This window comes from Pimephales promelas, chromosome 18 (assembly GCF_988280905.1).
Source record: "Pimephales promelas chromosome 18, fPimPro1.hap1.1, whole genome shotgun sequence".
NCBI classification, from domain to species: domain Eukaryota; kingdom Metazoa; phylum Chordata; class Actinopteri; order Cypriniformes; family Leuciscidae; genus Pimephales; species Pimephales promelas.
In genome coordinates this window covers 21512546-21525190 of record NC_142786.1, presented here as the reverse complement: position 1 = coordinate 21525190, position 12645 = coordinate 21512546, and the positions used below count along the sequence as shown (strand labels likewise).

Here is a 12645-nt window from a genome sequence, read left to right as displayed (position 1 = left end):
CAACTGAGACCAGGGCTAGTCGTCACACAGGAAAGTTTTGACATTTTGATTCATTCATATTTTAGAATAATATTTGTGAATGTTGTCCTGCAACTAAAACAACATGGGGAACAGAACAGAATAAAACATATTCAGGCAATATTTTTCATAAATTGCAGGTCTGGCACTTGTCACATTTCTAATGATTCTAGCACTTTTCTTCATAATTGATTATTAACTGCTTTGCTGAAATGTTTATCATAAAGGAGGTTCCATTGTGACAACTTACCCCATTCAGTGTGAAAACCTACTGGTGCATTCCTTTTCTCCTAAGAGTGTAAATGTTCGTTGTTTAGTCTATACAGAACTTAACTTAAGAAAACTTAACATTCTGGAATATACACTTGTGTAATAGCTTTGTTTCAGTAAATCTAAAAAGAAATGTGGCAAAAGTTTAAAAAGACAAATGAGAGCATGCATTGCACATCCAATTGTTAGAATTATGTGTGGCAGTTTCTTGTCTTTGGGTCAATACCTGTGGCTCTAAAAAATGCTGGGTTGTTTTAACCCAACTTTGGATCAAATATGGACGAACCCAAATTTTGGGTTAAAATGTCATTAAAAAATTTAACCCAATGGCTGGGTTTGTCCATATTTGACCCAAAGTTGGGTTAAAACAACCCAGCATTTTTAGATCTAGGCTCATTTTTTAGAAAGAATAAAATAAAGCTCAGATATTTTGCAATGCAGTGGTATTCATCTCTCCTTATTTGCAGTCATCCTTCTGGATCGCAACAACCACAATAAAACAAAATCATGAACTTAAACTTTAAAATAGAAAATGTTTATTATGTAACTCAAGTATATAGGGGGATTTCCGAAGATTTTCCCTACAAGCTCTGAGAAAACCACACAGGCACACACACACACACTCAGAAGGACAAACTACATCACTATAATTACACTGCTCTAAGCTTCTTTTCCTTCCACATAAATTGACCACATTATTCTAGAACGAAGCAAGAAATGTTTCCCTTGGGTTCATTGGGACAGATTTCTTTTATCCAAGTCTGTCTGGAAATAACAAACAGACACATCATGGACCTCATTTTTGTTCCACTGTATGTATGTGTATTTTGGGACAACACATCAGTTGTGACATAGGAAATCTACCAGGCCCTTTACTGACTCATCATAAGCAACAGTTAATGGGGTTTTTTTTTTCCATCCACACACAGCAAACTGTGCTCTAAAGCCATTAAGTGGTTCAGGTCTGCCGTCGTCTGGATGATAGTGGGGATTAATGGATGTGATTAGTGAGGGAGGAAGGGGAGTTATAGTGGAGCAACCTGAACTTGTCTATGGGGGTTTAAGCTCTGGAGGTTAAAGTGATGACCAAAAAGGTCAGGGCTAAACTCCATCTACTTCATTCAATTTAATCAGTAAATCATTTGGGATGTTGGTTATACGGCCTTTAGTGGTAATAAAAACATGAGAAAAAAAGGGTTGATCTGAAATTATTAGATTTTTCATTTTTTACTTTTCATTTATTGAAGAGCATCATAAAATATCGTCACTTATTTATCATGTTGTCCAGTTTATCAAGCTACAGTATGTACAAAGGCAAAGCTTATTCAAAAAAGACACGCATTTACAGACACACTGAGATGCAAATACATTGATGTTTATACAAGGCTTTATAGTTAGCCGATTTAAACTCAGTCCACCAAGAACTGTCATTTTAATTGTTAAAAGCCTTTGACGTTAATATTATAATAACAGGCTGAACTAATGAGCTCTTTTTCATGAGCAGATGACACGCTGCAAATAAACATCCATGATCTTTTATAATTTTAAAAACATTTATTAATGTCTGGATATTTGCAACATGCCATTTAATTTAGCTGCATGGATAGTGATGTTAAAAATAATAATACAAGTTATAACAAATATGGTGGAACAATTTTTTTTTAAAACCCAACTGTTGGAATGATTTTTCCAGCTTTGTCGGGCACTTTTGATGTAAAACTTCATATTATTGTCACCCAAGTTATATACACAGAGCAGCCTGTTTATAGTATATTTAAAAGATATATCATTTTATACTTTTTTACTGAACATACAGTAGTCTTCTTTCCAAAAAAGATCAATAGCATCACCAATCCAATAAATAAAAATGCTGTCATTGTGATCACTTTTGGGGCATTATTTACACGTGATCATAAAAGTTATGCACATTTACAGTGTTTCACATATCATTATCAACACTATAGTATATAGATGATAACACTACACTTGATTCACTAGTTAGCACATAGTCTCATGAACTAACAATGAACAAGAATTTTACAGTATTTATTTATCTAGGCGAATGTTTCCTAAATATTTCTGCACATATACTAACACATTTTTATCAATTCAAGTTGTTACTTGTTCTTATGAGCACTCATGAATTAAAAATGAACAATAGTATATTTATGATTCTCTTATTTAAGCTGTGCAAATTGTTGTTCATTAATGTTAAAGAATTGAGCCTTATTGTGCAGTGTGACGGATTTTCCTCCCAAAAACTGAAATATTTGAAAGGAATGTAAGGAGAGAGAAAAGACAGCACACATTAATATGATTGATGATAAAAGCTCAACGTCGGCTCATCTGACGGCCTCGTCCTTGTGTCCGGTCTCCACCCGAACCCACTGCGAGCGTCACTTCCTCCAGGAAGCTGAAACAGAGAAGGGGAACATATTTAGGGGAACATATCCAGTCAGCACTGGATATGACTTGTTGAGTTGGGTTTAAACAATCCTCAGTGGGTAACAAAATTCGTCAAACAATGAGAGATTACAAACAAACAGAAAGCAAAATGATCATGCAAATATATTTAAATGACATATTTTGTTTCCGGAAGTTTATAGAGTCAAGTAGGTAAACTAGTATCTACTGTAAGGGCTATAGTGTACAAAAGCCACAGATCTGGTTATTTTAGGGTGTAAATGAATTGAAGCTTTATGAAGTTTAGCTAAACTAAATTTATTTGGTTAAAAATATATAGATTCATTTAGAGTTTACATGGCAGACAACATATGTAAATACAGAAAAAATAAGTAAAAACAATAATATTGTAAATTATTATAATAATTTGATTTATTCCTGTAATCAAAGCTAAATTTTCAGCATCATTACTCCAGTCTTCAGGGTTACATGATCCTTCATAAATCATTCTAATATGATGATTTGCTGCTCAAGAAACATTTCTGATTCTAATCAATGTTGAAAACAGTTTTCAGGATTATTTGATGAATAGAAAGTTCAAACAGCATTTATTTGAAATAGTAATCTTATGTAACATTATAAATGTCTTTACTGTCACTAATGATCAATTTAATGCATCCTTGCTGAATAAAAGTCTATATACCGTACCGTATATATGATGCTGAAAATTCAGCTTTGATCACATTTTTATATATATACACTACCGGTCAAAAGTTTTAGATCGGTAAGATTTTTTTATGTTTTTAAAAGAAGTCTCTTCTGCTCACCAAGGCTGCAATTATTTGATAAAAAAAAACACACACAAAAAAACAGTAATATTGTGAAATATTATTACAATTTAAAACAGCTATTTTCTATGTGAATATATAGTGACGTGTAATTTATTCCTGTGATCAAAGCTGAATTTACAGCATAATTACTCCAGTCTTCAGTGTCACATGATCCTACAGAAATCATTATAATATGATAGCATGCTCAAGAAACATTTATGATTATTATGTTGAAAACAGTTGTTTACATTTTTATTTCAGGATTCTTTGATGAATAGAAAGTTCAAAAGAACAGAATTGGTCTGAAATGGAAAGCTTTTGTAACATTAATCCCTACCATTCAAAAGTTTGGGGTCATTAAGAATTTATTTTTTATTTTTGGGGGAAAGAAATTAGGAAATACTTTTATTCATCAAGGATGAGTTAAATTGATCAAAAGTTACAGTAAAGACATTTATAATGTTAGAAAAGATTATATTTTAAATAAATGCTGTTCTTTTGAACTTTCTATTTATCATAGAATTTTGGGGGGAAAATGGTACACGACTGTTTTCAACATTGAAAATAATAATTTATGTTTTTTGAGCATAAAATCAGCATATTAGAATGATTTCTGAAGGATTATGTGACACTGAAAACTGATGTGTGATCAGCAACAGTAATGATGTTGAAAATTCAGCTTTCAAATTACATTTTAAAATATATTAAAATAGAAAATAGTAATTTTAAATTGTCATATAATATTTCACAATATTACTGTTTGTCTTTATTTTTAATCAAATAAAGCAGCCTTGGTGAGCAGAAGAGACGTCATTTAAAAACATAAACCCCCTAAACTTTTGAGGGATATTGCATATAGTACATACATAATTAATATCTTAAATAAGAAACTTAATAACTTAGACCACCAAGAAACAAAAATCCATATAGTCTATATAGTCAGAATGAGAACCTGAATGATTCATTGAAGTCATACGGAACAACAATTGTATGTTCTTTACACAATGCCATTCTAGGGCTGATGTCACTCTATAACCTGGATCCTATTTGAATAAGGCATTAGAGCTTGTGTGCCAGAGGGCTATTGGATAGAGATGAGATGGTGAAAAGAGACATCAGCGTTGAGAGCATTTAAAAACACTGACCTCTTAGTGTTGTGAATGGCCGTGCCCCCGAGTATGATGCGTACCCCTGGCATTGTGCGGTTCAGGTTGTAAACAGTAAGCGCCTCCTCGTAAGTGGCCCCGCCAATTATGAAGACTATAATGTCTTGAGGTCTAAAAAGTGGAGACATAGTGTGAAGGAGCAAGTTTATTTAACTGCAGTCCATGTTGGAGCTGCACATCTTGATTCAAACACCCACATAATCTTTTTCCTTAATGACAACCATGCACTATGTCTAGTAAACCGATGACATGCAAGTATGATCACAGTGGACATTCAAAGCTGCGTTGGAGCCGCCATTGATCCAGAAAGAGCAATTGTCATATAGAAGTATGAAACAGCTTCACAAACACTCTTTTCAACCACAGTATCTTTATTTCTGTGTTACGCTAATTCAAATTATCACTGAAGTACAGGGATAAACATTTATAGTTCAGATATAAACGCCGATGTCTAAGAAAGAGATCAAAATAGAGGGAATGAAGATTGAATCGATTACATCGTTATCAAGTGACTGGTAAAAATGTACTTTAAAAATTTCTTTAAATCATTAAATCAAGAGATTGTTCAAAAAAAGCTGTTTCATTCAGTACTAAAACAAGTGAAGTCTGTATGAGTGAGTCATTGAATTTTTCTAAAAAACATTTAAATCTAATAGACTGCAGCAATTAACATTTGTCAGAACCTCTAGTAAATTACAAGTTATTTGTTTATTCAGAATCGTGGAAGAATCTTGATCTCTATTTTAAACCAAATAAATCGTGATTCTCAATTTATCAATAATCATGCAGCTCTAGTCCATGTTTTAAATCCACGCATTTCGTAGTGAGACACAGAAATAACACTCTTCAAAGCAACAACAAAACCCTCACAGTAAATGTCTATAAGTGTGCCTGTATATTATTAATGCATGAGTGTGAATGACAGTCTATTTATGTATCTGTATCACCTGTCTCTCAGAGAACTTGGCCCGAGGTAGGGGAACTGGCTGTCCTTCAAACGTCCCTTGATCAGCTGATCCAGCGTGTCATGTAGAAGCGGCTGATGCTGTGTGTACACATTTTCAACTCCCTATTCAAACACATAAACAAGTTTTTAACAGCAGTCTTTTGGGGTCCACTGGAATAGGATTTCATGTCTTAACCATTATTTTTCACATATCTTACATTGAATATGCTTCCATACACCTATTTTTAGGCGCATTTTCTGGATTTTTCATTTAAAAAAAATAAATAAATAATTCACTGGATGGAAACCAAAATACACATTCATTTAAAAATTAATAATTCACTCAATTTAGACATTTTTTATCCGTTAAGAAAATGTACATAAATTATGATACAAAACATATTTGCTGAATAATGTGCAACAAAAACCTCACATGACTTTGCATCAACAGAGGCTGTGATTGCATAACTAGATCAGCTTTATTGCAGCATTTTATGGATCATTCTTAAATGCCAATGGAGGTGTTTCAGAGAGTTCAGAAACAGTGTGCACTGACAGAGACTAACACTCATTGAAGTGACTTTGTGCTTTGAAAATGTAAAGAATAATGCAGCCAGAGGGCCATAAACATGATCTACCTTAAGTCCTTTGAAAAACTGCTTGGTAATGGCCACAGCATCTGTAGGAGCAATGAGGTCACTTCCTCTGACTCGTTTTCCACCATATTCCACCATGGCCTGCACCATCTGCAGTACAGGAAAGATGCTTTCCTTTTTAATAACAGTACTAATAATAGTAGGATTTTATCAAATTAAAGGGATAGTTCACTTTGAAATTAATTTTTGGTATGTTTTAGCTTACCTCAAGGGCATCCAAGCTGTAGGTGTCTTTGTTTCCGCAGTAGTTTCAATTTAGATATTTTTAGGTCAAACCATTCATGTATATCAGTCATATAATGGTCTATGGTCACCACCTCAAAGAGCATGCACAGAGAAGTCCAAATTAAACATGATTTAACGACTTGTAAATGTAAGTACACATTGATGGCCTACGACAGGAAACTGAACAGTATTTATATCGTTTTTACCTCTTGTAACCACAGCCACAAAGCGCCTGTACCCTCAGATCACTTGGACGTGGCTGTGGTTTTACAAGAAGTAAAAATTATATAAATACTGTTCGTTTTCTCACACAAACTGCTCGTTTCGTGTCTTAGGCCATCAATGTGTACTTACATTACGAGTCATTAAATCATGTTTAATTTGGACTTCTCTCTGCATGCTCTTTGAGGTGGTGACCATAGACCTCCATTATATGACTGATATACATGAATGGTTTGACTAGCCTGGGAAAACCCAGACAACTTCCGGCAAATTTAGATTTGCTCTGAAAGTTAGTCTGGGAAAGAGCTCATTCAAGCCCATTTCCAGTCCGCAGAAATCGCGGCACCAATCAGAAACGTTGGGGCGGGCTTTACACGACGACGACAGCGCTGGGATTTTGAAGCAGATTTTGTAGCCTACATTACAAAGATGGACGCTGCCGTCGAACATCACTCCCTCGAATCAGCTATCGCGTCTGTTTTTAAGTGATTTGAACGTTTCCTTTTTGTTAAAAACTGAGCAAAGAACAACATTTGGAGATGTTTCTCCGCCGGCTGCCGCTCTGCATAAATCATCTCCTTCATCGCTCTGATTGGTTTTAGGTCTACCCGCGACGTCCATTGGTGACAACCCTTCAAAAATGATTTGGCTATGACGCTTTGCCAGACCATATCTCAGTTACAACTGAGAATGGTCTGGTTTTAACCAGGCTATGGTTTGACCTAAAAATATCAAAATTAAAAATACTGTGGAAACAAAGACACCTACTTGGATGCCCTTGAGGTAAGCTAAAACATACCAAAAATTAATCAAAGTGAACTATCCCTTTAATCTGGATCATCCATCAATACCAATACACTGTGCTACAGGACACAGTCCCTCACCTTGCGGTGTCTCTCTGACACCCCTTTGCGATTGAGATCTTCCATAAGGCTGGGCAGAATACTGCTGCTGTGTTTCTCGTAGCGAAGCGCGTACAGCATCACCAGACGCACAGCGTCGATTTCAGAAAGCCGAGGGTTCTGCAGGAGCCGCCTCAGACTCTGCAGCAAGAGGAACAAGGTCATCTTTAGCAACGCTGCAAGATTTACAGCACTTAACATACTGTAGGCGATCACAAAAACCGTTGTGGATTGACATTTACTTGGTTCAAAAGTTTGGGGTCGGTAGGATTTTTGTATGTATTTGAAAGAATGCGTGTAAGTGCTCATATGCGTGTAAGCTTGTTTCTGCCACTTAATAAAAAAAATAAAATAAATAATTGTGACTTTTATCTCACAATTAGGCTTTTTTTTCTCACAATTGCAAGTTTAAATCTCGCAATTGTGAGAAATAAAGTCAGAATTGTGAGATATAAACTTGCAATTGTGAGAAAAAAAAGTCAGAATTGCGTGATATAAAGTCGCAATTGCGAGTTATAAAGTCAGAGATGTGAGATATAAAGTCAGAATTGCGAGATATAAAGTCAGAATTGGGTGATATAAAGTCGCAATTCTGGAAAAAAAAGACAGAAGTGCGTTTTTTTATCTCACAATTCTGACTTTTTTCTCACAATTGCGAGTTTACATCTTGCAATTCTGACTTTATAACACATAATTGCGAGTTTACATGGCGAAATTCTGACATCTTTTCTCAGAATTGTGAGATTTAAACTCGCAATTGCGACTTATCAGGCCAATTCTAAGGGGGAAAAAAGACTAACTCTTTTCCCCCTCAGAATAGTTTAAATCTCACAATTCTGACTTTATAACTCACAATTCTGACTTTATATCATGCATTTCTGACTTTATAACACGCAATTGCGAATTTATATCTAGCAAATCTTACTTTATATCTCGCAATTCTGACTTTATATCAGGCAATTGCGACTTTATATCACGCAATTCTGACTTTATATCACACAATTGCGACTTTATATCACGCAATTCTGACTTTATATCTTGCAATTGCGACTTTATATCACGCAATTCTGAATTTATATCTTGCAATTCTGACTTTCCATCTCGCAATTCTGAGAAATAAAGTCAGAATTGCGAGAAGTAAACTTGCAATTGTGAGAAAAAAAGTCAGAATTGTGAGACAAAAAGTCGCAATTACCTTTTATATTTTTCATTCTATGGCGGAAACAAGCTTCCATACTTATGCTTACCAAAACTGCATTTATTTGATCAAAAAAAATTTCAAATAGTGATATTGCAAAAGAATGATCAGCTGTTTGTGATTAGACTGCGTGTCAAACTCTGACCTGTTGTGCATTGGAGTGGTCACTCTGGCAGGCCAACTCCTGCTCCACCTCAGACACCTCCATCAGCTGTCTTTCACTGACCAGCCGGGACAGCTCCCCAACCACGGTCACGTGCTTTGAGACAGTCCCCGACATTTTCTTAAACTGGGGGTAGTTGTCCACAAATGCCTACAGAGGGGGCCAGAAAGTGATCACAATACTGTAACACAATAATAAAAGTTCTGGATGAGGGGTCTTCATGGTTCACTCTTCATATAAGATGATGTGCTACAGTGAACAGTATTATTGGTCTGCTCACCTTCATGTCAGATATTGACTCTAATTTCTGTTGGTCCTTGGGCTTTTTCTTCTGAAAATCCTCCATTAGGTTCTTGATGTTTGTTCCAATCTCACCAAAATTCAGGTACAAGTTCTTATTAAGAGAAAGAGAGAGAAAACAACATTTAGTGTGGGGTCCAAAAGTCTCAGATCACAAAAAAAGAAACCATTTCTTAGTATTTGCTCTTTCTTTTGCTTTAATAAGTTTATAAGGAGTTCGACATGGACGAGTCACAAATTTGCTAATTTAACTAGTAACCTAGAAATGTTTAATATGTCAATCATTGTATGTCATAATTTAAAATTTTTCAACAACAAAAAAAGTAAAAGTGTTACAGTGTAAATAATTGTATGGTGTATTACATCCTTTAATGGAATCTCTTTATGTACTTCAAACAAAAAGACAATATTTTCAACAATGTTACTCACATTTGCATAAAATTCATCATTTTCTGCAGACAAGACCACCTCCCGTAGGTCCTTACTGATTCCAGGCACTCTCGACAGGTCTATGCGGTTGTTATTGAGGCCCAGTAGCTCATGAACCATGGCCTGATATGTCCACTAGAGGAAGCAAATGCATGCACATGTAAAATTTGCTACAATAGCACACTAAAATCATTATGTTATATTTATTTTGCTGCAGTAACATTTTTTTCAGTAAATGCAAGCAGGACGCACTGGCTCCTGTAAATCTCATAATAAAGAAAAAGAATAAAAAGAAGCATCCAAATTAATGTCTGACACTGTTTTAGCAGTTTTCTATTGTAATCCAGAATAAAACCATGGGCTATATCTCCCTCTGGTGGTCAGGACTGGGATTTTGCATATGGATCTTGTTCTGTAATATGAGATTTGCATGCAACATTATTAAGAGACATTGTTTCTTGCCTGGTTGAGAAGCGGAGTAATGGCATCATCACTTCTGTCTAAAATAAGGAGAAGAGGAGGTACTTCTGTTTTTCTGAAGTCAAACAGTTCATACTCCTTTGTAATGATTTGCTGTGGGAAACACAAGCAGATTATTAGTCATTGTACAAGTCACATTATTAGTTATTATGAGTCAATCAAATCTGTAGTCAATCAAATTATTTAAAAAAAATGACCTGTTCACCAAAAGGTCAAAGATAATGCATACTACAGATCTATGATACAATTACAAAATGTCAAAAAATTAAAAAAAAATTTTAAAAAGGTCTTACTTTGACACTCTCTGCCAGCCTTTTGGACATGTCAGAAGAGAGCTGGTAGCGGATCATGGGGCATTTCTTCAGGGCCAGCAGCACTGATGTCAAACCCTGAGTGACTCGAGGCAGGACACTCGGCTCCCAACTGCGACCCTATAAACACAAACAGAAATATTCATAGAGAGCATCAAACAGAAGGATTTGTGCTCACAAGAGAGCCGACGATAGTTGTGAGATAACGATTAACTTAAATTCAAGACTTCAAGCAGCACTAGTAATTTGTTAGATCTTGTAAACTACTTTACATGTTCTGCACCAGTTTTTGGTTTAGTATCATAGCATACATTAATCCCTAATAAATAACAAAAATATATATTTAAAGGGGCCAATTACATTTTTTTTGTTAGCTGAAACTAGTTCCCTATTTTTTTTAAAAGTTTTTTAAAAAGAAATCTTACCCTGGATACACCTTGAAGGTTGAGGGAGAAAAGATGTGGGTTCACAGCAATGAAATCTCCATAGAACTCCTAGAGAAACAACATTTTTTAGAAAGTTTGACAACATTTTGTAGACACTATATGGAAATCATATTTATGAAGAATACTTAATTAAAAAGAAGGCGGCCGACCTGCACTTCTGCAACTACTTCCTGTTCATCTGCCTCAGCCAAAACCTTTATCTCACTCTTACTGATCACGTTACTGAAATCTGCACAGAATAAGTCCTAAAGTCAGTGACCACCCTTATAAGCACATATTCTGCAAACTTATATTCATAAAGAGGTAAATTGATGCAACACTCTGATATATTTCTGGTACTCACAGATGAAATAGACACTATACTTGGGCCGACGAAGCTCTTGAATCAGGTGCTCTACATTCTCCTGAAAGCAGAGACATTCAAGTATGAAATAACGTCTAAATCTATATATTCTATAAGAGACCATGATAAAAACCTTGGTTGGCCGGAGAAAGCAGATCGCTTTGAGGTGCTTCATGTTGTCTCGGTTTTGTGAGTCGATGCGCTCAAAAAGGTAGACCTCCTTCTGCAGGATCTCAGACTGAGTGTACACCACACTCACAATACTGGTCTGTAAAGTAAAGAGAAAAAGCAAGCAATGTTTTGACCACTGTTAGTCACTGTCTATGTAGACTGCGGACTACTTTTGCAACACAACCCTCAACTTTAAAAATATATTAGTAGTTACATTTGGTTAAAGGGATTGTTCACCCAAAAATGAAAGTTCATTACAAAATTTACTCACCCTCATTTTGTTCCTAACCTCTATGAGTTTCTGTCTGGTTACCAACATTCTGTTTTGGAACAACTTGAAAGTGATTAAACTTTCATTTTAGGATGAACTATCCCTTTAAGACACATGACATGTAAAACGACAGCAAAACCCATTTACGCTGCACACTGCAGACAGTACTAAATTATCAGTGGCTTAGCACATGCGCTTTTATGCTTGAACTGTTAAAGCTGTTAAAATTCACTTACCGTCTCCTTGTCCATCAGCAGCACCTTCATCCCGGGTCCGCTGCTCTCTATCATTTTGGAAATGTACTGCTTGACAGCCAGAGTCACGTTCATTTTTTCGTTTTATATGTGTTCTAATTGTCAGTGAAAATTGTTTAAATTATCGAATCGTTTCAAAGTTGTTTAACTAATGATAAACGGCTCTTTTCATCAGTAAACTCCCGCATACAAAATACTGTTGACAATGGGAGACAGACAACTCACTGGGCTTCCTACTACTTCCGGTGTACACGAGTATTCGGTCCGCCCTCTGGTCCGCCTCTGATTTGGGATCTGTTGTAGTTCAATCGATGTCCCAGTCTTGCGTGTTTAATTTACCAGTTCAACTGATCTGGTAACAGTTCGTACAGCATGAACAATATCCCATAATTCAAGGCCGCTACGTAAAACGAAGTAAATAAAACGCCATTTTGGTAAGGAAGGACTCGTTCCTGAGCGTAATTTCACTGAACTCTCCGTATATTTTTCTTTACTAACTTCTGTGTCGTTTATGTGTTTTATAGCATGAGTACGTAAAGTTATGATCTCATTAATCACCAAAATAAATAAATACATACATACATACATATATATATATATACATATATATATATATATATATATATATATATATATATATA

The 12645-nt window shown here is 35.3% G+C and overlaps 1 protein-coding gene across 1 annotated transcript; it reads right to left on the bottom strand.

The window, feature by feature from the left end:
* Positions 1-2170: 2170 nt before the first annotated feature.
* On the bottom strand, positions 2171-12388 carry vps45 (vacuolar protein sorting 45 homolog). Its single transcript, XM_039681031.2, has 15 exons — positions 11987-12388; positions 11442-11576; positions 11309-11369; positions 11115-11194; positions 10945-11013; positions 10502-10639; positions 10191-10301; positions 9729-9863; positions 9280-9393; positions 8982-9149; positions 7621-7779; positions 6272-6379; positions 5635-5756; positions 4667-4798; positions 2171-2701 (listed from the first exon to the last, which is right to left on the bottom strand). Exons 1-15 carry the CDS (start codon positions 12077-12079, stop codon positions 2620-2622), a joined length of 1707 nt encoding a protein of 568 aa, XP_039536965.1. The 5' UTR covers positions 12080-12388; the 3' UTR covers positions 2171-2619.
* Positions 12389-12645: the final 257 nt, after the last annotated feature.